Below are 25,050 nucleotides of genomic sequence, written 5' to 3'. Positions count from 1 at the left end.
AATAACTGAGAATAGCTGCCATGAAAAGGCTCATAATGTATGCCATGCAGTATGGAGTTAAGTGGTACAACAAATCTCTGTTTCTCAGGCCTTGCACCAGGGGTTGTGGAAGAAACAAAAGAAAGGCTTTGCCCTCGCCCTTCCTGAACTTAAAATACAATTCGCAAGGCAGGACTTGAAAAATTAAGCCGAATATGAAATAAGGAAACGAAAAAACTCCCTGCGTAAAATAATTGCCAATTTGTGTTATGCACGTCAGAAGTGGACTTTTTAAGGAGATTAAACGAATAGCTGGAAAAATAGACAAAAAAGCAAATCTAAGATGGAAGGTGAAGGATTCGAGTTGAAAATGCCAAGTTCAGGACTGAAAGCTTTTGGAGAAAGCGGCCTCCTGGCAGGAAAAGCAAGAAGCAAAAGGTGTATTGCCACTAAAGAACAAGAAAGGCCAATAGTTTTTGCAGTGGATCGGTTTAACCGAAAGGCGGTTTCCTTTTCCTCCATTTGCTGGGTCCCAATTGGAAGCGCTCTGTACCGCCCGCGCCGCGCTCTCGGGCGGGCTCGGCGTGGGGGCGGGGAAATAGGGCTGGGAAGGGGCGGGGCCGGGCGCGGGCGCGCTCCAGCTCTCCTCCGGCGCAGAGTCTCCTCACGTAGGGGGCGGGGCGGCTATATTACGTGCGCGGCGCCGCCCCTGCGAGAGGACGTTGCGTGCTCGCTCGCGCCAGGCGAGTCTCCGCGTCTCCCTCGCGAACTCGGTGAAAGGATTTGGCGCCGTTCGACAACCAGGCGGGTCCGCTCTGCAGCACGAACCCATCTCCAGCCGCAGCTGCCGCCCGGGCCGAGGAGCAGCCGCCGCCACCAGTGGCCGAGGGAGCGGAGCCGAGGTTGAACTAGCACCTATCGGTGAATCGGGGCCCTCACCATGAGTTCCTCGCCTGTTAATGTTAAAAAGCTGAAGGTGTCGGAGCTGAAAGAGGAGCTCAAGAAGCGGCGCCTTTCCGACAAGGGCCTCAAGGCCGAGCTCATGGATCGACTCCAGGCCGCGCTGGACGACGAGGAGGCCGGCGGCCGCCCCGCCATGGAGCCCGGGAACGGCAGCCTAGACCTGGGCGGGGATTCCGCCGGGCGCTCGGGAGCAGGCCTGGAGCAGGAGGCCGCGGCTGGCGGCGACGAGGAGGAGGAAGAGGAGGAAGAAGGGATTGCCGCGCTGGACGGCGACCAGATGGAGCTAGGGGAGGAGAACGGGGCGGCGGGGGCGGCCGACTCGGGCCCGATGGAGGAGGAGGAGGCCGCCTCGGAAGACGAGAACGGCGACGATCAAGGTTTCCAGGAAGGAGAGGACGAGCTCGGAGACGAGGAGGAAGGCGCGGGCGACGAGAACGGGCACGGGGAGCAGCAGCCTCAACCGCCGGCGACGCCGCAGCAACAGCCCCCACAGCAGCGCGGGGCCGCCAAGGAGGCCGCGGGGAAGAGCAGCGGCCCCACCTCGCTGTTCGCGGTGACGGTGGCGCCGCCCGGGGCGAGGCAGGGCCAGCAGCAGGCGGGAGGTAAGAAGAAGGCGGAAGGCGGCGGAGGCGGCGGTCGCCCCGGGGCTCCGGCGGCGGGTGAGTGCTGCGTTGTACGTTGCGCGCGGCGGGAGGCCCGCGTGGGGTGGGGACCGTGCCCCAGGCCAGCCGGAGCCCCGCAGGGGGGAGGGAGCCCCGGGCGGGGGCTGCTGCGCGGTGGGGGAGGGGCATGGGGAATCCCGGATTAAGCGAGAGGCCTCGGGCTCAGTGTGACGGTGGTGGCAGTGCCTCCATTATGTGGCTCGGGAGCCGGGGGGGAGCTGCAGCTGCCGCTGGACGGGGGGGTAGCCCCGTCGGCCCGCGGTGGCGCCGCCGCGCTGCGTGCGCGAGGTGCGGGCACATGTCTCGGGGGGAGGGGAGAGGCCCGAGGTCCCGGGGCGGGCGCGCTTTGGCGGCTCTTCGCCGCGGTATTGTGCAAGGAGCGCAGGGGCTCGACGTGACGTCACTTCCGGCGGGAGGAGCCGGGCGCGGAGAGTGGGGCGGAAGATCAGTACAATGCGGCGGCGGGGCGCGCGGGCCCGGGTAGAGTGGGGGAGGGGAGGGCGGGCCGCGCGAGCCCCGCTTGGCCCCTCCCCCCTTCCTGAACTCTCGTCGGGATGCACGTGGGCTCCGGGCTTGGGCCGCGCTCTTTTTCTTTGGCTTTCTCGAATTGTCTAGTAGACTGGTAAAATTAGTAACGTCTTTAGACTGCGTCACTAATCTCCAGTTCAATTCCAAGCTGATTGTTCTTTGAATTCACATTTGGTTCGTCGATTAAAAGGTCCTAAAAAAAAATAACAGGGTGAAGTCGAGGACTTCTGCGCCTTGAAACAGAAAAGGTGGTGGGTTATTGTATTGTTTTGATTCTATTTTTAAGAAATTTTTTGGCCACTTGGCATCTCAAAGAGTGTTGTGTGTTATAGGAGACGGCAAAACAGAACAGAAAGGCGGAGATAAAAAGAGAGGTGTTAAAAGACCTCGAGAAGATCATGGCCGAGGATATTTTGAGTACATTGAAGAAAACAAGTACAGCAGGTACAGGATACGAACCTAGTTTGGCTTGTACCCATTCTTCATGCTTTGGTAGGAAAAGCTATATCAGGAGACAATTCTGTCTTTCAGAGCCAAGTCTCCTCAGCCACCTGTTGAAGAAGAAGATGAGCACTTCGATGACACAGTGGTTTGTCTTGATACTTGTAAGTGAAGCTGATACTCTTATCCCCCCTGCCCCCCAGTTATTGAATACAGTGGTTTTTTTGGTTCCAAAATGTTAGAAAACTTAATGTTGAACTTAAGTGAAGAAAGCTTAGGTTAGTGTTTTCTAAAGGCAGGAAGATAATGGTTTTTATTTTGGATTCTGGTAGTATTTAATGTTTAGTACGACTGCACTTTCATTGATAATTTAATAGGTTGTAGCAATTTGATAACATTTTATGACTTAAACTCATTCTTAATGCCAATTTTTGACTAACAGAAAATTGTAAAACTACTTATCACTGTCCTTATAAGGCTTCTACGATAATGTCTTTTGTGTGTGGAATTATATTAAGTGAGCTATTTGGGTTTGTTAAATATTTACTAATGACTTTTCCCATTAGCACACAAGTATATTCCCTATTCTAAAAGATTGTAATATTACTTTTTCAATAACTGCTCTTTTGTTCTCAATTCCAGTTCAGTAGCTGCTGCTTTAACATAAGTTGATTTCTTCCAAAGACCTGGGGCAGCAGCAGTGGGCTATCACTGGGCCACTAGCTTTCTTCAGCAGCGAATGGTATCAATGGCAGCGCTGTAAATACTGCTACTTTACCCAGTTGGGCTGCAATTGAGTATGAGGAAGTATTGCAAACCTCTTAAGTGGGCCTTGGCTGTCAGACTTGCATTTTTTAATTATAAAAAAATTATTGATTTAGTGTTTGGTCAGAATGCACAACTCTTCGAGATTAATAGAATGAAGGGTAGAAATAAATTCTTGAGGAGGAGGAGGTAAGGTAATAACCTGTTTCTGGTAGCTAAGAGGAGTTGAAGCTTAGATTTTTCATGTTTCCTTGTACGATTGTGGATTGTGTTAAGTGTGAAACTTGATTTCTTTTTGAATACCCCTTACAGGTAGTTGAGTCTTAAAACTGCAAAGTAGTTGAATTGAAAGTTTTATGTCAAATTCAGTTGCTTAAATACAAAATTGGTAGGAATTGGCAAGGTGCTGAAGCAGTGATTCAGAAGGGGTAATGTCATTGCATAGGAATTGGGTTTTTATTGCCTATTACCAGGAGTATTAGTTTATTAAGGGTGATAATGGGTGTAGACACAATTTGTTTAATTATATATCAATGATGATCAGAAATTTTAGGAGCAAAGCTTATTTAAGGAGAATTCTAAACTGATCAGATTGATCAATTCTAAATTCTAAATTGATCAGATTAAACTCTGATCAATTAAAACTAAATAAAACTGCTTTCTAAATTGAGGTTAGTTGTCTTGTCAAGGGAGAACTCTTGAGAAAATACATGTTAATGAGCTAGTGACCCAAAGATAGCTAGGTAAAAGACGATTTGGATAATCCAGGAAGTGGTTAATCTCCAATTGTTATAACTGGAAAGCTTCTGCAAGGGGACCTAAAATGCTGTAGTAAACCTTTAGATGACCAGGTTAGTGGGTTCAGGCTGTCTGATGCACAAGTTGTAGAAAAGAATTAAGGACCTGGAACCGGGGTGTTAAGTTACAAAGTGCAGGATCAACAGCTCATACTCTTTATTTTAAAACATTGGTGGTGGCCTCCCTTCAGTTTTATTGTGGCACTGGTAAATTCTACCTGGTTCTGGCATGCTTCACTTTGATTTCCTGCTATCCTCTACTGCTTGCCTCTAAATCAAGGTAAAGAGCAGAGCAGGTATGTATTGTCACATTGTCTCAATTTTGCTTAAAACACATTAAGCCTTGGTTAATTTAATAGGAAGTTTATTCTAGTACATAATTGACAAGTGACTTGGTGGGAGTGGGGTTTAAATTGAAAGTTGGAACAGCATGATATATAAAAACTTATGCAGCATTAAAATACTTGTAAAAACTTAACCAAATTTTGTCTACATAGCAGAAATACATATATTAGACGTCAAAGGAATAATTGGTATTTTATATAATTACAGATAATTGTGATCTACATTTTAAAATATCAAGAGATCGCCTCAGTGCTTCTTCTCTTACTATGGAGAGTTTTGCTTTTCTTTGGGCTGGAGGAAGGGCATCTTATGGTGTGTCAAAAGGCAAAGTCTGCTTTGAGATGAAGGTAAATGCAATTTTGTGGTGTGCCCCCCACCATTTTGGCTTTTTAAATCATACCTGAAAAAGCTACCGAGGATTTTTTTAAAAACTGGCTAAATTTTAAAGTACAAATTTTTAAAAAAACTTCTAGCTAATTGAAACCTTTCTTGCTCTGAGTTAAAAAGTGCTCACTTTTAAAGTTCTTATAAATAAAGGATAGGGAGCAGGGAAAGAAGGAGAATCGGGTGTCTTCTCCCCAAGTGAGAGAAGTCAGGATTCAGGAGTTTATCTTTCTTGATTTACAGTTTGGTTTAATGATTTCACTTTTCAGGTTACAGAGAAGATTCCTGTAAGGCATTTATATACAAAAGATATTGACATTCATGAAGTTCGAATTGGCTGGTCACTGACTACAAGTGGAATGTTGCTTGGTAAAGTTTCCATTTGAGTACTGAGGGCTCTGATTAGAGTCTGATTTCAGTTAAAGATTTAGAAGGCTTTCTAACTATAGTTAAACATTCTGTTAGTATTTTACAAATGGGTAATGCTAGCATGTGGCAGACAAGCTGAATTTTGGCTTTTCAGTGATTTTTAAAAAATGTAGGACATGGTTAAATTTTATCCATTACTCCGTATTTATGTGTATATATTCAAGCTTGCTCTGGTAGATAAGTTGAAGATTGTTAGCTTATTTGTACTCTACATGTTAAGTAATAAAAACAGTGGGGCTTTGGACTGTTTAAAAAACATCAGTTTCATGCAAGTTATTTTCTTAGGTGAAGAAGAATTTTCGTATGGGTATTCTCTAAAAGGAATTAAAACGTGCAACTGTGAGACAGAAGATTATGGAGAGAAGTTTGATGAAAATGATGTTATTACATGTTTTGCTGTAAGTTATTGCTAAAATTCGTTATATAAGTGAAAATATCGTTTAGAAATTCTAAAAAAATTAAGGTCTGGATCAGCTTTTAGTATGATAGATAAAAATGCATGCACTGGTTTTGGGTTAAAGACTAGTAGAAGTTGAAAACTGGAAAGGTAAGGGAAATTTTTAAGGAAGCATTTTGACAAATTATTAAACATAAAATTGGCCTGAAAAATCTAATCCGTCATCTGGGGCAATGTTTTTGATTCTGTATGTGTTTCATTCTAATGTTCAAAAAGCTGTTAGCATTTAACCTATAAAAATATTTTCTAAGGGTAAGCTTACTCCTTATTTGAATTTTGATTTTTTTTTTTTTGGAAAGATTGTAGGAAGCAGATTCAAACGTAAATTTTTTTTCTTCTATTTAACAGAACTTTGAAAATGATGAAGTAGAACTCTCCTATGCCAAGAATGGACAAGATCTTGGCGTTGCCTTCAAAATTAGTAAGGAAGTTCTTGCTGGACGACCACTCTTTCCGCATGTTCTCTGCCATAACTGTGCAGTTGAATTTAATTTTGGTCAGAAGGAAAAGCCATATTTTCCAATACCTGAAGACTATACTTTTATCCAGAATGTCCCCCTAGAGGATCGAGTTAGAGGACCAAAGGGGCCTGAAGAGAAGAAAGATTGTGAAGTGAGTCATTTTATTTTTTGTAAATGTGGCATTTGAAGATTGCTTTTGTTTGACAAAAGTGTTTTATTTGCTTTCATATGTTATACCTGATGCTCCCAGCCAATGATTTTTCATTTGCCTTTATAGATAATAGTAAACTTTCCATGAACAAATCTTGATGTGTCATCTAAAGAATTTGGATGTACTTAAAAATGAAATTTTTTCCACTTGCAGGTTGTTATGATGATTGGCTTGCCAGGAGCTGGAAAAACTACCTGGGTTACTAAACATGCAGCTGAAAATCCTGGTAAATACAACATTCTTGGAACAAATACCATTATGGATAAAATGATGGTAAGTAAAAATGTTGGGTCTGATTTCAGCATTTAAAGGAGGCCCAAAAAGGGGGATAGTGGACCGCAGCTCAGTGAGAGTCCTTGCCACGAATGTGCAAGGGTTTGGTTATTGTCAATCCCTAGCACTTAAAAACAAAAACAAAACAAAACAAAAACAACCTTAATACTTATTTAAGAAGACATTGAAGGTATTCTGTGTAACTCCCCCTCTTTTTAAAATGTATTTTGTTAATATATTAGGGGGTGGGCAAAACAAAATTAATTATTGGGTTACTTCAATTAGCTCTCAATCTGTAAGGCAAATTGCATTCTAGTTGATAGGCTTAGTCATCTTTTTCATAGATTTTTTTTTTTAATTTTTTAGCAATGAGAAGAATTCAGTGGTCTTACAATATGATAAAAAGCACTACTTTTTGATAGCAATAAGGGAAGTACAGTGTTCAAACATTTAAATTATAAAGTGTTACTTGTTGCTTCCCATATAGATCTAAGCTGGTATTAAACACACGTGACTTGATTCACAAATTCAAATGAAAATTTTAAATTTTAAAAATAGGTGGCAGGTTTTAAAAAACAAATGGCAGATACTGGAAAACTGAACACACTGTTGCAGAGAGCCCCACAGTGTCTTGGAAAGTTTATCGAGATTGCTGCCCGCAAGAAACGAAATTTCATTCTGGATCAGGTGAGTTGTAGCTTAGAAGTTGAAAAAATGTTAACTGGTACTTGGTTTGGTATGGAATTAATGTTTAAGGTTATAAACTTATTATTTTTTTCCTTTACAAGACAAATGTATCTGCTGCTGCCCAGAGGAGAAAAATGTGCCTGTTTGCAGGTTTCCAACGAAAAGCTGTTGTAGTTTGTCCAAAAGATGAAGACTACAAGCAGAGAACACAGAAGAAAGCAGAAGTAGAGGGAAAAGACCTACCAGAACATGCAGTCCTTAAAATGAAAGGTGTGGAATTGAATTTTATTGTTGCTGTCTTGTTTCATTTTGTGATCTGTATCTGAGAAATTAATATTTTGCAAGTACTTTTGTTTGAGGAATTGCCATTAACTCTTGGGAATATGAATGTGTTTGGCTCATTGTAATTATTTTCAGAAAATTCATTAAACCACTAAACCATGAGTAGATATAGTAATCTGTTAAAAATTTTAAGCTATTCAGGAATAGGAAGTTTTAGGATTATGGATACTTCCCGTGAGTTTCTGACTTAATTTGATTTTATTCTTGGCAGGTAACTTTACTCTGCCAGAGGTGGCTGAGTGCTTTGATGAAATAACCTATGTTGAACTTCAGAAGGAAGAAGCCCAAAAACTTCTGGAACAGTATAAGGAAGAAAGCAAAAAGGCACTTCCACCAGAAAAGAAACAAAACACTGGCTCAAAGAAGAGCAATAAAAACAAGAGTGGCAAGAACCAGTTTAACAGAGGTGGTGGCCATAGAGGACGTGGAGGATTCAATATGCGTGGTGGAAACTTCAGAGGGGGAGGTAAGTTAAATTTGAATATTGTGTTTAATTCAAGATTGAAGTGGGAGAATCTTGTAACTTGGGTCTGTAACTTAAACAGAAGTTTGTTTCTCATTGATCTATGCTGCCATCGAAGTAACTAATTTAAAATTTTAGTGTGATTTGATTCTAAACAAAACTAGGTTGTGTAAATGCTTAAAATTATCTTTTAATGCTTTTATCTTAAAATATTTATTTGTAACTAAAATAAGAAATGGGCCAGAAGAGGCCTAACTGGGTACCTACTTCCTTGCTTTTAGCTCCTGGGAATCGTGGTGGATATAATAGGCGGGGCAATATGCCACAGAGAGGTGGTGGTGGCGGCGGAAGTGGTGGAATTGGCTATCCATATCCTCGTGGCCCTGTTTTTCCTGGCCGAGGTGGCTACTCAAACAGAGGGAACTACAACAGAGGTGGAATGCCCAACAGAGGGAACTATAACCAGGTAATGATAAACAGGCACTGATGGTCTGTAATTTAGTCTGTAAAATTATAGGCTAATGTTGAGGAACCTCAATAAGCAACTAAGGAAAATGGTGTGTTTGCATTGATGTGAGAAAAAATTTAATATTGTAATGGTAAAACAAATTCATTTATTGGTTTTTCCAGGTATACTAAGTAGCAAAAACAGGTGGATTTTTACAAAGATTTAAAAATCTATGAGAAACCTGCAGAAGGGTACCTAGGGCTATTTCCCCAAATTAATGTCTAGCAAGTTGTCCATTTCTGCCCACTCCCACTTCCCAATCACGATCCCTGCAGGCATGATAAATTCTTGGTTAAGACTTAAAAGATTTTTTTTCCTTTTTGTAGAACTTCAGAGGACGAGGAAACAATCGTGGCTATAAAAATCAATCTCAGGGCTACAACCAGTGGCAGCAGGGTGTAAGTAATTTCTTACATGATTACATTAATTGTATTTTGAGTAAAAATCAGTCTCGAAAAGATCTTGTCCAGGGATTGAAGTGTTTGTAAACCTTAATAAGGCAAGGTATGAATTGTGTTGTAGTCCATAAATAGGTTTGAGTTTGCCATAACTTACTATTTTTAACGAAGTAATATTTTAATATACAGTTCTTTGCTAGCATTAATTGTGTAAACTAACCAAGTCATGATGTGTTTCTTTTTGTAATGTGTATTGATAAATAATGGGATAATAAAACTAAATCTGGTTTGATAGAAATCAGAGGTATGACAAGTATAATTTATTTCCAGCATTTACTCTGAATTAGATTCATTGTCATTTCCTAAAAGCAATTTGAGTGGCTTATTGATGTTTTTTCTTTAAAAAAAAAATTTTCTCTTACAGCAATTCTGGGGTCAGAAGCCATGGAGTCAGCATTATCACCAAGGATATTATTGAATACCCAAATAAAACGAACTGATACATATTTCTCCAAAACCTTCACAAGAAGTCGACTGTTTTCTTTAGTAGGCTAACTTTTTAAACATTCCACAAGAGGAAGTGCCTGCGGGTTCCTTTTTTAGAAGCTTTGTGGGTTGATTTTTTTTTTCTTTTCTTTTTTGTACATTTTTAATTGCAGTTTTAAAGTGAATCGTAAGAGAACCTCAGCATTGTGCACGATAAGAGAATGTGTCAGTATTTCAGGGTTCTACATTTTATCTGTAAAATGTGACTTTTTTTTTTATCACAACAAAAGTAAAATGTTGCTTTGTACCTGGTGTCTTTTATTAAGAATTTACTCCCCTATTTCTCACAGAGAATAACAGTCGGGAGTCATTGTCACAATATAATAGAAATGTTAGCAACCAGATTCATGTAAGGACTAAGTGGTCCTCATGAATTGCATTAAGACTCTGTACTGCTCAATATTACACTCCATCCTCTCTCTAGTTTGCTGGGTAGTAGTGGAGGGGATAAGCTAAATAGTAATTTCCAATAAAGACTGGGAAGGCTTTTTCAGTTTAAATGACAATGGAATTGGCATAATTGGGAATGAAGCTAAAACTTGAAACCAACATGGAGAAGATGGAGTGTATGTAGAAGGGCTGTTAAAAATGTAAAACTTGGTTGCATTATTTGTGGAGGCTCAAACTTGTGAAGGTTAAAATACCATAATTTTTCCATTTGTTCTGCATTTTGATTCTGAAAAGAAAGCTGGCTTTGCCCATTTCTTATTAAAAAACTTGTTGTAAATCCAGTTGTCTAATGGGATCTATATGAAGTTAGCTATGTCTGTATGCCCTTCTCCCACAAAATACTGTATAACTAGTGTGCTTGTAGTAGTTAACTCCACCATCTTTGTAAGCTAATGAAATTGTGAGTCACCCATTTATATCTTAATTTTTAATCATGTCAGTTCTTGAATGGGTATCTCCTTAGCCTGCTGATTTCTTTTTCTTTCTAAAGAAAGTGGGTGGAGAAATTAATTTAGACGTTTGTTTGCAATAAAAAGAATTCATTTTACTCTTGTTTTGGGATTCTCGCCATCAAGGTTCAAAATCCCTTTATACAACTCCCAAGAGGAGAAATTTTAAGTGTGTGCTTTCTGGACAGCTTATTCTTTACTCTGTACTTGGAACATTTAGGTTTTAAAAACTTAAATGTGTACTGATGATTGATAATATGAAGTAAAGTTTGAATTCTTCCCTTCCCCTCCCCCCCAGACGGCTTTTAACATTTAATGAGGGGAAAAGGTACTGGCTGGGAGAAGTTAACGCTCACTGTATCATCTTTATGAAATGCTAACGGCTGTCCTCAACTGATAATTTTATATACATGTTTATGATACATGAAACTCCAGGAACAGTTGCTTTTAGAAGCCATCATGTAAGCCAGTTGTTGATTTCACTACTACACAACACTGCTAACTTAACTGTAGCTATGTGATAACATTAGATCCCCTAATTGTAATTTTATTGGGTTTGCACAGAACACTTAATCTTCTAAAGGACCCTCACTGTGAAGTGAGGAATCAGGAGTCAAACTGTAGAACTAAAATTTGACTTCAGTGTAGTTTTATTTTTTATTTTTGTGTTTTAGGCTGTTTCTGGTAAGTTCAGGTTTGCTATATTTGAGTGTTTAGGATTTTGTTTTAGCCACTGTAAAATCAGATTTTTAAACTTCATTTCATACTCCTAGAGATTTTTTTGGTACAAGTTAGTTTTTAGATGGTGATGTAGGTTCACTTGAAATTTTTGGGATAAAGGTTTGCTCACAATAGAGATAATTAACAATATGAAGTAGGTTTTTGTATTTTTAGCAATTACTGCTAGCAATCACTGGCACGAGTTAACTTTTCAATATACATTGTGAAGGAAGATTGTATACTTAATCAATGAGGAAGATTCCAACTTTAATGCTCATCAGTTTAGGTGTCCTACAGTTTATTTGTGCCTTTCAAAAAGTCTTGAGTATACCTTGTAATTAAATTGCCTAAATTAATATCCGCAGCAAGAAAAAATGGTCAGATAATACTAGGCAGGCCACCATAGCTCCAAAATTTAGGAAGGAGTAGGGACAGATGGGAGAAAAAAATGCTGTCTGGATATGTGTTAAACTTCTAAGAAGCAATTTCATGATTAGGGTTGTTTATACTTGTATGAAAAATAATCTTAGTAGTTAAATTTGGAAAAGGGGATGTACCAACTAGGCAAGCAAAGGGGAGGAAAATAGGTAAGTTAATTTCAAGAAATGTCAAGTTTTGGCAGATATAAGACTTTGTCCTTCACCCCTCCTAGTTCCTGCCCCCAACCCATGGCAATACAAAAAATAAAAAACCTCAAACAACACTTAGTTCTGAACAAATCCTGACTTGGGGGAAAGCTTGACCTTGCTTTTGGTTCAAGGAGTGCTTTTATGTAGCAAGTTTTGCAGCTCTTAGACAGTGATGTGTTGAGCCAAAAATGCAGGGGGTGGGGAAACAGCTCAGTGGAATAGAGCACTTGTCTTGCATGTGCAGGGTCCTAGGTTCCATCCCAGAACCCTTAAAAAAATGTTCATAAACTGGTACTACAAAAATATAGACATTTATAGGGAAAAAGAAAAACCAATAATGCAAGATAGAAAACAACTGTCAGCATAGATTTCCTTGGTAGGTTATATAATCGTGTCTAGCCTTTGAAGGGCTCTGGCTCTGACCTTTACAAGGGCAGTGACCAACTTACAGCCTTAGTGGCCTTGTGTCCAGACAGCAAAATAAAATCCTATAATGGAAGATTTCAACGGCAAATGACAAGGGAACAGTCTTAAAAAATTTGAAAGAATTTTTTTTGTTTTTTAAAGAAACGTAGTTAGTAGTATTTTGAGAATTTTTTTCATCTGGGTATTTTATATTCATGGATACACTTTAAAAATTTGTTTGTTAGGTGAATTGGATAACATTGTCTATAAAGTTCTGTAAACTTAACACGTTTTTATCTCAGGACCTTGTTTAATTGGCTCCATTGCACAAAAACAAAGTATAGCACCTTTTAAGCTTATTGGCATACACTTGGATAAAGACTTAATTGTAGAACTGAGAATTTTTTTTTGTCAAAACTAGAATGAGTTTTAAACAACTTTTCCATATATAATTACAATCTTGTTTTCTAAAAGAGAATGAAACTTGTACCCAAGAATAATTCAGTTAGTCACTCCCTAGTCTCCTATCAGATGTTTCCTCTGGGAAGATAATGCAGTATTGTTTCTGGAGTTTTTTTTTTTTTTCCTGTAAAGTTTTTGAGATGGTTTGAGTCTAAAAGTCCATAATTCTGCAACTGAGATTGATTGAGGTAGATCTTGAAAAACTGGGTTTAAGTTTTAATGTTTTTAGTAATAAAAGCAAGGATATATATGTTAAGGGTTGGCAATACATTATAATACCTATGCACTGGAACTCACCTAAGCATAAATTATAAAGGAACCGTTAGTAATTTCTATTGGCAATAAAAACTAATTAAATTATGAATTGCCTAAGTTTACCTAAAATTAGCTCAGTAGAACTGCAGTACTCTTCATATGTGGATGACTTTTAGCTTGGATTGGGGAGAGGCACAGTTGTCATTCCTCCTAAGTTTTTATATTAAAAAAAATAGATTTAGCCAGGCTACTGCTTTTTTTTTTTTACTTTTTAATACTCAGTTTTTTTTTGCTTAATACTGGCACTATTAACAGGTACCTTTGTAAGAGAAGCATTAAAAACACTATGCATCAAACTAGTACTGGAGTCACCTTTGTTTTAACCTTGGTATTAAAAATAAGCCCTTTGAGAACTTAGAAGTGAACTGTAGTACTTTCTGAAGTAATATTCATCCCTTAATATTGGGTAGACAAACATTAAAGCTAGAGGTCACCAGCTACCCTTTTGCTAAGTATATACTAGTTTATTAGGTGTTAACACATCAGTCTCAGATTGTGCAAAACAGGACCATGGGAAATAACAGAAGTAGTTTGGCACTTAACATTAAGAACATTTTCACATCTTTGCTCCTTGGCTAAAAATATAGGTGATTTAAGTTTGACTCGTTTCTCTAGGAACTTATTTATTTAGATCTATATAGGTTGGAGATTGAAAGGATTATATTAATAAAGCTAACCTTGAATCAATCATAACCCCTTTGTATCTTATGGGGTTCCCATTGTTGATAAAATAGCACTGAAGATAAGTGATAGGTTAGGGCATCAGTAATCCTTGCTTGGTTAGGTGAGCTTTTGGCATAACTTAGTTATTAGAGCAAGGAACTTAATAATAGCCTAATTTCCTTTAGAATATAAACCTAAGGTTTCTTTTTCATGCCAAGATTCAGCCTACATTTGAGGTATGGGGTTTTGGCTTAACATCTTAATCTGTGGGTACAAGAAAATTTACTGTAGTTGAAAGAGATGAGGTAATGACAGATGAGGCTAGCCTCTGGAAAAATGTCTTATAAAGGCTTAGTTCCTAGGTTGCACTGTTAAAATCACCATGCTTGGTGATGGTATAATCATGAGCATGTTCTGCTTGATAATATGCAGTACTGAAAGTTACTCAGGGATTGCAGGCTAAAAAGCTGAAAGCATCTGATATCTACCAAGTTACTGGTTTTTTTTTTTTTTTTTGTAGTGTTTTTTTTTTTTCTATTCAGTCCCATTTCATTGTACTATGGGAAACAGAATCAGTTTTGCCTAATAAAATGTATGTGGCAAGCACTTGAAGCATTGCTACAAATGGATATTAGCCAAAAAATTTAAATGAAACCACCACCAACAAAGAGGGCTAGAATATACAAAAGTGTGATGTAAATAGTGTTAAAGCCTACAGAGAAGACGAAATTAATACTTAATGATCAGAAATTATTTGGCAGTTTCTAAAGGTACCTAGTTAAGAGACAGTCATGGACAAGTACAATAATAAAAGGTTCCAACGTACTTTATTTTTTATTTTGGAAAAGTATAATAAAGAAAAAAATGCTGATTTAAATTTCATCTCCTTTTCCTTAGTCTGTCCATGTGAATGTGCTGTGTGGAAGAGTAAAAGGGCCCAACTAAATGTGTTCCAGTGATTCTAATAGGTATTCCAAATTAATTGATGCTTGTATATTTAACAGTTGTTATGTTAGGATTCTGGGATCACCCTAAAATAAAACTTACTAAAAGATGGGGAAGAGCAACTGGTAACCTTGATGTACAGGTTATATAACATTTCCCAGTTTCTCCCTTGAATACCTGAAGTGAAATACTTGGTATTCTCTTTGCAGTCGATGGTCCTCTTGCATAGGTTTACAGGAATACATGCAAAGACCCAAGTCCTTTCCTTCTGTTAAACTTTTTATGTCTCCCTACTTGCAGCAGTTTATTTCCAGAGTTCAAATGTGAAATAAGTTTAGGATATTTTTCTGTCCTTAGATTCCCCAAATCTTTGTTCTTTTTATACTAAATACACAAATATACTAGTTTTAGGAAAACAGATTTGAGGTCCTGTTTGGATAATCAATGATATAAATTCATATTTCAAAATGTAAAATCAGCTTAGAAAACTAAATTTAGAACTTAAGATGAAGAAATGGGGAAGACTTGGTATGAGTTTTCATTATGCCAGTCCAGAGCATATAATATACTGTTGTAAGTCTGAAGTTTAAATTAAAGTCTTGATAAGCTTAGAGGAAATTATTTTTCTCCACTATGTTCTCCAGAAAAATGTCTTTAGGTGAAATGAGAGGACTTGGATACAGGTCTGATAACAATGTCACTATCAGGATTTGCTCAATGCAAAACAGCTCTACTCTAAAAAGTTGACCTAATGGCTTATAAAGAGCAGGCACCTCAAGGTTTCATGACCGTTTGTTTACATGAGGAAAAACAAAACTATATAAAAAAATAAACTTTTTTCAAAAATGAGCTTTGAATTTATGTGGTAAGGCACGTTTTATTTCACATGACTTCATGGTATAGTGCAAGAAACATTACTATGGAAATTCATCCTTTAAGAAATCAGTATATGCAGAAAATGATGACTTTGAGATCCCCTAAGGGGGTGCCATATGATAGCGGGTTTATTAGAATTTCTAAAAACATGGTGGAAGAGATGCCACTTTTTAGGTTGACCTACACTTAAAGTGAACAAAAGAAATCTTTTGTCTATTAATATAATCTGATAATCTTGAGATACGACTACTCAGTGTCATCCTTATTCTAGAAAAATAGAAGAATAAAGTGAATGCAATGGTTGAAAAGCACTCAAAAATATTTGAAACACGTTGTAGTGCTCACATTATAAGCTTCAAAATGGAATTCTGAAAAAATGTCCTCATAATGTAATTTTTCTTGTTCCAGCAGCTTTCCCTTACTAAGAAAAAGTTTTAAAGCATTTAAAAAATGGAACTTAATGTACATAATAAGCTGTGTAAAAAATACCAGTATTTGGGTGGTAGTGGATATATTGACACATTGAACTGCTAATTACTGGACTAATTTTTAAGTTGCTTCCAAAAGTTATTTCATTCTAGAGGACCATTATAAAACAGAATTGTAGCAATTGTTTTTAATTTTTCTACTTTCCTCATTAAGGTCTGCTTTACCCAAAGAATAGTGTATATTTTAACATGACTTAAAGGGGTGAGTTTACCCCATCACAGATTTTTATCTGGGAATAGAAGGATTCAAACCCTGTTTGATCCCTAGCTCTTTGCTGAAAAGTGCATAAACAGGAATCCTGAATTTATTATATAGACCTCCTCGCATTATGTAATCGAAGCAAAGGGAAACCAGCGATGGAGTTAGAGGTACGTAGACTAAAGAGATGCTTGCAAATACAATAATGGTTCTAGAGTAGTCAAGATTTCTTGTTGCCGAACTCAGCATAAATCACAAGTTCAGAGAAAAACTTAAAATTAATTTAAAAGCCCTGAGGTCCTTTTACTGAGATGGAAAAGCAAGCAGTCCAGCCAAAAGGAGGGGTGAGGGAAGGGGGGAAACACATAAATCATATCTTAGAAAGTGTCAAAGCAAGTATAATAGATAAGCCATGAAAAATTTTCAAAACTAATAACTGTAATTCTATTTTAATCAGCTATTTAGCTGGTACCCACTGCTATATCACCTAGTGTGAAATTTTGGAATTACGGAGCAATGGAGGTGCGCTGGAAGCTCCCAAATGGGCGTGGAAGGTAGGTGGTTTTGAGTTTAATAAAATTTGCAGTATGTGAAAGTATGGATTGGGTATAAGTCTTGAATCCTACCTGTTGGTGAACACTTAGTTCATTTACTTTTTTGTGCCATGTACTTTAGGAATGTAATAGGAAACACTGTAGCACATACCAGTGACCCAATGAAAGTGCCTACTCCAAGAATTAAAGCACAAAATATGTGAAAAGCTAAAGGAAAAAGTGACTATGATTCCCAGATGGTGTAAGCAAATGAAAAAAAAAAAGTAGATCAGAAAGGCATTGAAAGTGAAAAATTTCTGATTAGAGACATGGATTAATTTGTAATGGTCAGTGTGACAGATTTGGCAAAACTTCAGTTAGGATTTGAAGATTATTGACTGAAGTAGGAGTGTCAGGACCATTTTGTAACATTTCAGTAGTTCAAGAAGAAAAATGATCATGTAAATGTATGTAATGGCATTTTAAAAGTAATTCAACTAAATTAAATATTTTATTATAACTTTGTTTTTAATCCAGGTCTCCAGTTTGTGCAGGCATTCTGCTGTGAAAATGAACTGACCTTATTTAATGGTGAAGTCATTGGAAATTTTACCAATCGAGAGGTTTCTCTTTCAGGGTAAGATGTAATTGAAGTATGATAGAACTAGGACTTGACTTAATCCAGCTGCCCAATTATACAGGTTATTTATGTTAGTAAACTGAAGCTGTGAGCATAAATAGCTGCCCACCCAGTTTGTTAAATATCAGGTTACTGATTAGTGCTCATCTTAAAACATGGGGAACTCATCACTGAATTTTTAACAATTTGGTCATGGCCAGTTCAAATAATGTAGAATGTTCGTTTGTGCCAGATTTATGGAGGTAGATCAGAAAGGCATTGAAGTGGTCAGATTTTACAAGCTCCTTTCCAGGAACTTTCCTTTATTAATTATCCAGGTCCTCCTCAGAATGTGTTTGACATCACACAGCCTCTGCACCCTAAGTACTGTAACCTTGATAGCCACAAGGTGGGGAGGGAGATCTTTCTGAACAGAACTAAAGTAATCACACCTTTCCTTTGAAAAAGAAGTAGAACAAGATAACTAATACTTTAAAGACATCTGAGTTCACTGGTGTCTCCCCCTCCAAACCACCCTCACGTTTCTTTAGTATTTAAAGAAACTGTCAAGCTGTTTATTTAAATAGGTATTTTTCCTCAGACAGGGTCTTGCCATGTTGAGCAGGCTGGTCTTAAATTCCTGGGCTTGTTTTTTCTGCTTAAGTCTTCTGAATAGCTATGACTACAGATGTACTGTATCCATCTTAACAAGTAATGTTGACACCAGAAATAGCTTCATTCCATAAGAAAGGGAGTTTTCTCCTGGATAAGTAAATATTGGGGGGTAGATTTTTAATGGTCACTGATTTTAACCGGATTGTCTAAATGTATGATTCTGCTATTCTTTTTCCACTACACCAGCTTTTTAAACTGAAATATTTTCATATATAACATGTGCTAATTAAAAAATTTCACTTAGAAGTGAAAGCCCTGTATGCATTGTGATGAGCAGTTGAGAAGATCGGGAGTTTTGTTTTTTTAGGCAAGTCTATAATCCAAGATTCTATTACTTAGTGTCATTAAATTTGTTACTTACACACTGCCAATAAATTCTGTTTTAGAGGTGATATACCCACTACACCTACTATATAAAACACATGACCTAGGAATACCATGTTGGCAGTAGGTAAGGGCCAGATTATATTGGAAGTTTTCATGCAAGTAAAGAAAAAGACTGCAATTTACACATAATTTGAGTTTTATTGTACATAATACGTGGCTGGTCCCAATGCTCACACTGACTTGAGGGAGATGTTTTGAATTTTTACGCTCAGAGTTGCTCAGTTGCTGCTGCTGCTGCTGATTTGTTTTCTTTGAGGATCAAGGTGGGTGCTTTCATATAAAATCTGGTTTTTAATTCCTTCTCTGGCAATTCTTTCCTGGATTCTTTGCTTTGCATGATTATACCTACAGGGAAACCTTGTAAGAAAAGATAAATCTCTGTAGGAATTTAACTATATATAACACAATTTCAAAATGCTTACAGGTGACTACCAAAGACAAAATTACAAATAGTCTAATTTGGAGTGTTTTTGGGTAGTTAGGAGTCAGAATACTAGTTGTACACATACTCATGAAGAAACCACTGGGAATAGTTGAGGCCTTATTAAATTTGTTCAGGCATTCAACAAACGATGATAGTTAACAGATTGCTTTTTTGCAAAGGCAAAAGCAGTATTGTTTTGTAAGGCAGATTTCCCTTAAAAATAGTCTTTAATGACTTCCAGAATCCTCGCTATTTCTCTGAATGTGCATTTGAATTTTAGGTAACCTATTAAAATCATGGAATTTCAGGAATACTTAGGAAACATACCAGCATCCTAAAGTCACCAGGATAAATCCTCCCACTCCAACATCACATGATCTTCTAATTCTACCTGTCAAAAATAAGCATCACTACTAGAATATAATCATCATGCATGCCTTATAGACTATAGTTAATCCATCTTGAAAAACTGCTCAAAGAAATGTTTTTATACAGAGAAATAAATATACTCACTAGTTAACAAAAAATGTCCAAGTCCAGCCACAACAGATCCCAATGAACCATATAATATCGAATCCCGTGCACAGGGAATGTTTTCAACATCTAAAATTCCTAGGAGCTTAAAGGGCTAGGATAAAATAGAAAAGAACCTAGATTGAACAAGAAAATGTTTTAGTCCAGGGTGACCTGGCAAGATTATAATGTGAATAGTACAGTTTACATTGCCTTTGATTATGTCTTTTAATTTGGAAACCTTGAAAATTTGGCCAGAAGGCCCTCAGAAATTATTAAACTTGACTTTCATCACTGAGTATAAAAGCAGTGTAACTTGGGAAACGGCAATGCTGACTTTGATTTTGATGTTAACTAAAAGAATATCAATTGTTAGAACAACCTTTCATGGGAGTACACTGGGCCTGTACTATCATATCATCTTGGTGTGATGGGACAAATTGGGAATCTGGAGAGCTGAATTTTTGTTAATGCTTTTCTCCATTCATTGGTTTTATATTTAACTGGGATGTCTGTCACTCTAATTCTGTCTTTTAGGGCCTTTGGGAGAGACAAGACATTTAAATTTAACTGACATTTCTTATAAACAAATCTAGAGTTTCAGAGCCCAGTCTACTACCTCCCAAAAAAGTCTTACAAAATGAGAGATGATAATTTTCAGTAACATTGCTTTTTAAAGGAAGCCAGCCACTGTCCATTTCACATGACTTTTTAAAAAACAGGTTCATATGGTGTGGGGCCATTGTGGGAAGATTCTGTAGGATGAAATAATAAAGGACAGGAATCGAAGTCATGATAACAATTGTATTTCCATCCATGTTTGCTGCTTTGGCTCAAATCTGCTGGAAAAGGCAAAATGCCTTGGTTCATATTAAAGTAAAAATTGCACACTCTTGATGATTGTCCTTTTTTACCTCCCTTTGCCTCCTGTTTCCCTCTACTCTCACATGAATACATGATCTGCAGTGAATTTTCACATAGAGAGACTTGTTTATGGAAATTTAATGTGTTACGTTGATATGTTACCCTCAAAAAGCCTACTCCTCTAGGAATTAGATTAAGATGGGGGAGGGGGCGTTGCTAATACTCATCCAATTTATACGAAGCACAGGTTCTTTTAAGCTCCCCACCCCCCCATTGCCACCTATTTGGATTCCTTCTTGTGGCAAATATTTTTAGAATTTGTTCAGTTTTCTTATATTCTGTTCAGTTTTTAACTAAATGTACTAAATTATACCTGCCAAATAAGTTAGGTACCTTGAACTTTTAAAGTCTGCCCTCATACTTGGATTCAGATTTGGGGTTGGACCATGGAGCATAAGGGTGCCCCTTTTTGGTATCAGGAATTGAACTCTTAAGCCATATCCCCAACCCTTTTGATCTTCTGAGACAGGGTCTCACCAAGTTGTCCAGGGTGACCTTTAAGTTGGGATACTCCTGTCTCAGCTTCCTGAGCTGCTGGAATGTCCATAATGGAATAATCTTGGCTTGAAAACAAGAGTTATCAGAGAAACATTATAGTTCTTGAGCTCCACCCTCAACAAAACTGGTCTAAAGTGTCAATACTGTGAACTTGAGCTCAAATCTAACTAATCGGTAATTTAGGGGTAGGGGTCATTACTGGCAGGCTCATAATATCACAACGTGGAAACGTGGCTTCAGGTAAATGTGATGGAAGTCTGACCCCGAGGCCTGTGTCACTTCTGCTGTGTCACTTTGATAAATGAAAGCAAAAGACTTTAGGAGAAGCATTTTCCAAGTCATCATGAAAATCTTATGCATTCTGTGGCTGGGTGCCAGGCAAGATGGCAAGTTCAAATCCAGCTTCAACAACTTACAGACTGTTCCAAAATAAAGAGGGGTTGGGATGTGTTTCAATGGTTAAGCAAAAGCAACCCTGAGTTCAATTTCCAGTACCAAAAAAAAAAGGGAAAGATGTTCAAGGACTTACTTTATCATCAGGGGTTTTGACTGGGGCTGGCTTTGAACTGAACTTAATCCTCCTGTCTCAGTTCACTCCCAGCTTAGTTGTTCACAACCACGTCTGGCTAAACTAATTTTTTAAAATGTCATTGTCTGATCAGTGAATTTTTTAAACTCAGATTGAACTCATGCATGCTACGCTCTACCACTGAGCTACAACTGCAGTGATATATTTAAAGCTTTTTTTTTTTTTTAAGTTGTTGATAGACCTTTATTTATTTGTGGTGCTGAGAATTGAACCCAGTGCCTCATAATATGCCAGGCAAGTGCACTACTGCTCAGCCCCAGCATTAAAAGCTTAGATTTTATTAAAGAGTTTATCAGGGGCTAGGGATGTGGCTCAAGCGGTAGCGCGCTCGCCTGGCCCGGGTTCGATCCTCAGCACCACATACAAAGACGTGTCCACCGAAAACTGAAAAATAAACTATTTATCAGTTCACTTTGGAACTACTGGACGCTCTAGAGATTTTCAGATCAAATTGGACCTACATTGTGCCCATGTTTTTTTCCTCTTGTTGCAAAGGTGATCTAGAACTAATCTTCAATACTTGTGCACCTGATTCCCTTCTGCCTACACAAGAACTTTTTTGTCCTCATGTGCATGAGATTTTTCTATTATAATCATGATAACAAAATTTTCTTGTTTCCCAGCAAAACTACTTGAGTTACCTTGGTGTGCTTCTCCACTTAGAAACCTTACGGTTCTTTGCTGATACACTGGACATGAATTTAAAAAAAAAAGATTAAGCGAGGATGACTCTTAGGTTTTTGGCCTGTGAAGCATTTATCACCTGTACTCCAAGGATACCCACTTTGCAGCATCCATCTTATCAGATGTGGAACAGATCTAGTAATTTTGTTTTTAAATAATTTAACTTGGTTCTGAATACAGTAATGTCTCCTGGGCAGTCCTAGCAGCTTTGTCTGTAGACCTTAAATGTTGGAAGTGCTGCCCTTTTCTGGAAAGAGACTCTGCCTACTGATACCTCTTATCTCAATCTTGATCTTAATATTTCCATAAAACGGGACTTTCCATCTCAAAACCTTTTATGTGGTGCTGAGGATCGAACCCAGTGCCTCATGTATGCTAAGTGAGCACTCTACCACTGAGCCACAACCCCAGCCCCAACCTTTCTCTTAATGACATCTCTACTCAAATTATTTTCCAGCCAAAAAAAGAATCATCCTTTCATCTTCAAATCCATGTACAATGTATTTGCAAGTTCAAAATATGTGCTGAACCTACTAGTTCTCAACTTTTAGTATATTACCAAACTAACATCTGTCAACAGTATCTTAGGTCTCTCTGCCATCACTCTAAAAATGTGTGACTATCATTCTCTTAACTCTTTATGGCTTCTGAATATGCTCAGTATAGTACATACTCCTTACCACTACTACAAAGGCCTCCATGTGATCTCATACCTGCTTGCTTCTGTTTTCTAGTCTCTTGTCCTCCACTCTAGGCACACTGGCCTTGACATTTCTCTACAAACCTAATACACTGCATTTCTCTTGGGTCTTTACATGGTTGACTCAGTAAATGAAATTCTTATTGTTGGATTCCCCTACTAGAAAGTGAGCTCCATTAAGGACAGGGACTTGGCCTGTTTTGATGAAGACCATATCCCTACTATATAAGTTTGATGCCAGATAGTGTAGGTAACATTGTAAATATTGTTTGACTTCTTGAATTCACACTTCACTTTTTGTGAATAACTACCAAATTTTACATTTTCAAATTTCTTGAAGGACAATAATGAGTAAAATTTAAAGGGTAACTCTAGGTTTTACCTTAGGTTTGCTAATTCTAATAAATAGTTATTTTCCCTGGGTTGTACTGGAACAATCACTGACATATCCTTTAAAAAAAATGACTGCAGGCTTCCTTTTCTGACTTCCTGGGCTGTTATCCAGACACAGCTTATTACATAATTTTCATCATCTCTGATGAATTTAGATAGGTATTACTTTTCTCATGAGCAATTTGTGGGGTATACCCCACCACCCATAAATCTGGTGATATTGAGGTTAAGGTCTATAGCCACCTTTCATTCACTGACTACAACTTGTTTTGCTACTCGTGAGTCAAATAAATAGGTCCATACTTACCACTTTCTCCCTTCATTCTTACTACCTCTGTACATCAGTCAGCAAGGCACCATGCATACCTTTTAACACAAGCTACTAGGGAGACTGAACTAGGAGATCAAAAATCGGAGACCCGGCAACTTTTTGAGACACTCAATACTGTAATGGTGAAGCTACGTACAAAATGCCAGATAGGGAAACACCTCAGTCTGCTTTTGGGGAGTCTCATGAGACCGTTCGAAGGCGACAGAGAACCTAATTCAGCTTTACTACACCAAGAATTTGGATTTTACGCTGAAAGAAATGGGCGATTAGGACTGGATTTTAAATAGGCTGAAACTGTATAGTTTATACTACGGGAAGCTCTTGCAAACAACCGTGGAAGTGGACTAAATAGGGGAGAGCGCCAACAAACAGGGATGCCGGTTAGGCAGGCTATTAGTTACACCACTACGTTGCACTCTGCCATGTGGTCCAAATAAAGCTAATGGGAATCCCCCCGCCGCCCCCTTCATCTGACCTTTCTGCTCTGGACATAACCGGAATATAGCCAAGTTTTCATTCCTTAACATTTACTGAATCTGTTTAATGTGTAGAATGCCACATTTAAGGCAAGGTACCTGTCCTCGGAGCATTTTCATCTCGCAACAAGCAAAATTCAATGTAATGTCCTCGTCAGCAAAATTTTGTCAAAGGATTCAGTACTGGCTGTTTCATAACAACCTGCAAATCATTAATATTGCTGATCGCTTTCCCCTCGTTTAGGACAGGGTTGTCCAGGCCACTAAGCGCGGGAGAGGACTAGTAATAGTTATGATGGTTTCTTGCTTTCGCCTGGTGGAGAAACCGGGGACCCGTGCTCCAAGCCTAGGAAACTCAGGACGCCGGGTCCTTACGCGCTTCCCGCCCCACTCTCCCTTCTGAGATGGTGCGCCCCGCCACTCCCGCGTTACCTTCCCCTTCCCGGACTCGCCCTGCTCCGGCACGGCCGCCATGGGGACCAGTTGGCTCCTCCAGCCCCACCTTGCGTCCGCCCAAGGCCTCAGGAGCGGAAGCCAGGCCAGCTGCGCCCCGCCCGCTGGCTCCCGCCCGCCCCCGCGCGCCGGCCGCCATTTTAGGGAATGTTCTTAATGCTACGCAGAGGCCATGCCGGCGCCTCGGCTGCCACCTTTTTTGTTCAATCGGACGGATTACGCTATCTTCCGTGTCCTGCAACCAGCTCGCAGGGCCGGGAGCGTGGGAGGCGGCAGGCTGGCGAACCACCTCCGGCTCCCGGCTTCCAGGCAGGGTGGGGGAGGCTTGGAATCCTGGGTGAGCGACGCGGCCCGTCTTCCCGCCCCCCCCAACCGCCATTTTTAACCGTCCCCGGGCGCGCGCGTTTTCTCAGGCACCGGGCGCCGGGCACGCGTCGAGGGCGGTTCGCGGCGGAGGGAGCGCGCGCGCGCGCGCCGCCGCGGCTTTGTCCTGCGGGGCGGACCCCTGGCAGGGGTTGGCTGAGCCCCACGCGCTCTCTGTCCGGGTCCCTGGCCCGGAAGTCGCCTTTCGCTAGTTCGACGGCCTTCGTCCCCTACGTGTCCTTTGTTCT

General features: G+C 39.3%; 2 protein-coding genes across 7 annotated transcripts; one reads left to right on the top strand and one right to left on the bottom strand.

Moving 5' to 3' along the window:
• The first annotated feature begins 698 nt into the window (after window positions 1-698).
• Hnrnpu (heterogeneous nuclear ribonucleoprotein U) lies at window positions 699-10,636 on the top strand. Of its 2 annotated transcripts, none has more exons than XM_046432509.2 (14): window positions 699-1,544; window positions 2,465-2,576; window positions 2,664-2,737; window positions 4,688-4,827; window positions 5,134-5,233; window positions 5,579-5,691; window positions 6,099-6,362; window positions 6,576-6,695; window positions 7,254-7,382; window positions 7,484-7,652; window positions 7,936-8,190; window positions 8,469-8,653; window positions 9,022-9,093; window positions 9,518-10,636. In XM_046432509.2, exons 1-14 carry the CDS (start codon window positions 920-922, stop codon window positions 9,569-9,571), a joined length of 2,412 nt encoding a protein of 803 aa, XP_046288465.1. In that variant the 5' UTR covers window positions 699-919; the 3' UTR covers window positions 9,572-10,636. The 2 variants fall into 2 exon arrangements, with proteins under 2 accessions (XP_046288465.1, XP_046288464.1); XM_046432508.2 differs by having other exon boundaries at window positions 699-1,601.
• A 7,936-nt stretch (window positions 10,637-18,572) lies between these two features.
• LOC124085025 (cytochrome c oxidase assembly protein COX20, mitochondrial) lies at window positions 18,573-24,825 on the bottom strand. Of its 5 annotated transcripts, XM_046432514.2 has the most exons (4): window positions 24,419-24,572; window positions 19,392-19,506; window positions 19,206-19,269; window positions 18,573-18,811 (listed from the first exon to the last, which is right to left on the bottom strand). In XM_046432514.2, exons 1-4 carry the CDS (start codon window positions 24,458-24,460, stop codon window positions 18,673-18,675), a joined length of 360 nt encoding a protein of 119 aa, XP_046288470.1. In that variant the 5' UTR covers window positions 24,461-24,572; the 3' UTR covers window positions 18,573-18,672. The 5 variants fall into 5 exon arrangements, 4 of the variants coding, with proteins under 4 accessions (XP_046288470.1, XP_046288466.1, XP_046288468.1 ...); XM_046432510.1 differs by lacking the exon at window positions 19,392-19,506 and having other exon boundaries at window positions 24,419-24,825; XM_046432512.2 differs by lacking the exon at window positions 19,392-19,506 and having other exon boundaries at window positions 18,573-18,799; window positions 19,206-19,265; window positions 24,419-24,825.
• Between the last annotated feature and the right edge of the window lie 225 nt (window positions 24,826-25,050).

Source organism: Marmota monax, unplaced genomic scaffold (genome assembly GCF_021218885.2).
Source record: "Marmota monax isolate L192 unplaced genomic scaffold, Marmota_monax_Labrador192_F-V1.1 WCK01_AAM20220418_F8-fsc00090, whole genome shotgun sequence".
NCBI lineage: Eukaryota > Metazoa > Chordata > Mammalia > Rodentia > Sciuridae > Marmota > Marmota monax.
Note: the sequence above shows the minus strand (reverse complement) of the source record. Positions and strands in the feature narration are given on the sequence as shown.

What these genes read in the sequence shown, in the direction of transcription:
- Hnrnpu (XM_046432508.2), top strand. Translation starts at nt 920, where the DNA reads ATGAGTTCCTCGCCTGTTAATGTTAAAAAGCTGAAGGTGTCGGAGCTG. An exon ending in GAAGAAAACAAGTACAGCAG is followed by an intron (nt 2,577 to 2,663) that starts GTACAGGATACG and finishes TCTGTCTTTCAG; the next exon opens with AGCCAAGTCTCCTCAGCCAC. An exon ending in GAAATTTCATTCTGGATCAG is followed by an intron (nt 7,383 to 7,483) that starts GTGAGTTGTAGC and finishes TTCCTTTACAAG; the next exon opens with ACAAATGTATCTGCTGCTGC.
- LOC124085025 (XM_046432510.1), bottom strand. Translation starts at nt 24,818, where the DNA reads ATGGCGGTTGGGGGGGGCGGGAAGACGGGCCGCGTCGCTCACCCAGGA. An exon ending in GCGAGTCCGGGAAGGGGAAG is followed by an intron (nt 19,270 to 24,418) that starts GTAACGCGGGAG and finishes TATTTTTGACAG; the next exon opens with GTAGAATTAGAAGATCATGT. An exon ending in CTGGTGACTTTAGGATGCTG is followed by an intron (nt 18,812 to 19,205) that starts GTATGTTTCCTA and finishes TTTTCTTACAAG; the next exon opens with GTTTCCCTGTAGGTATAATC.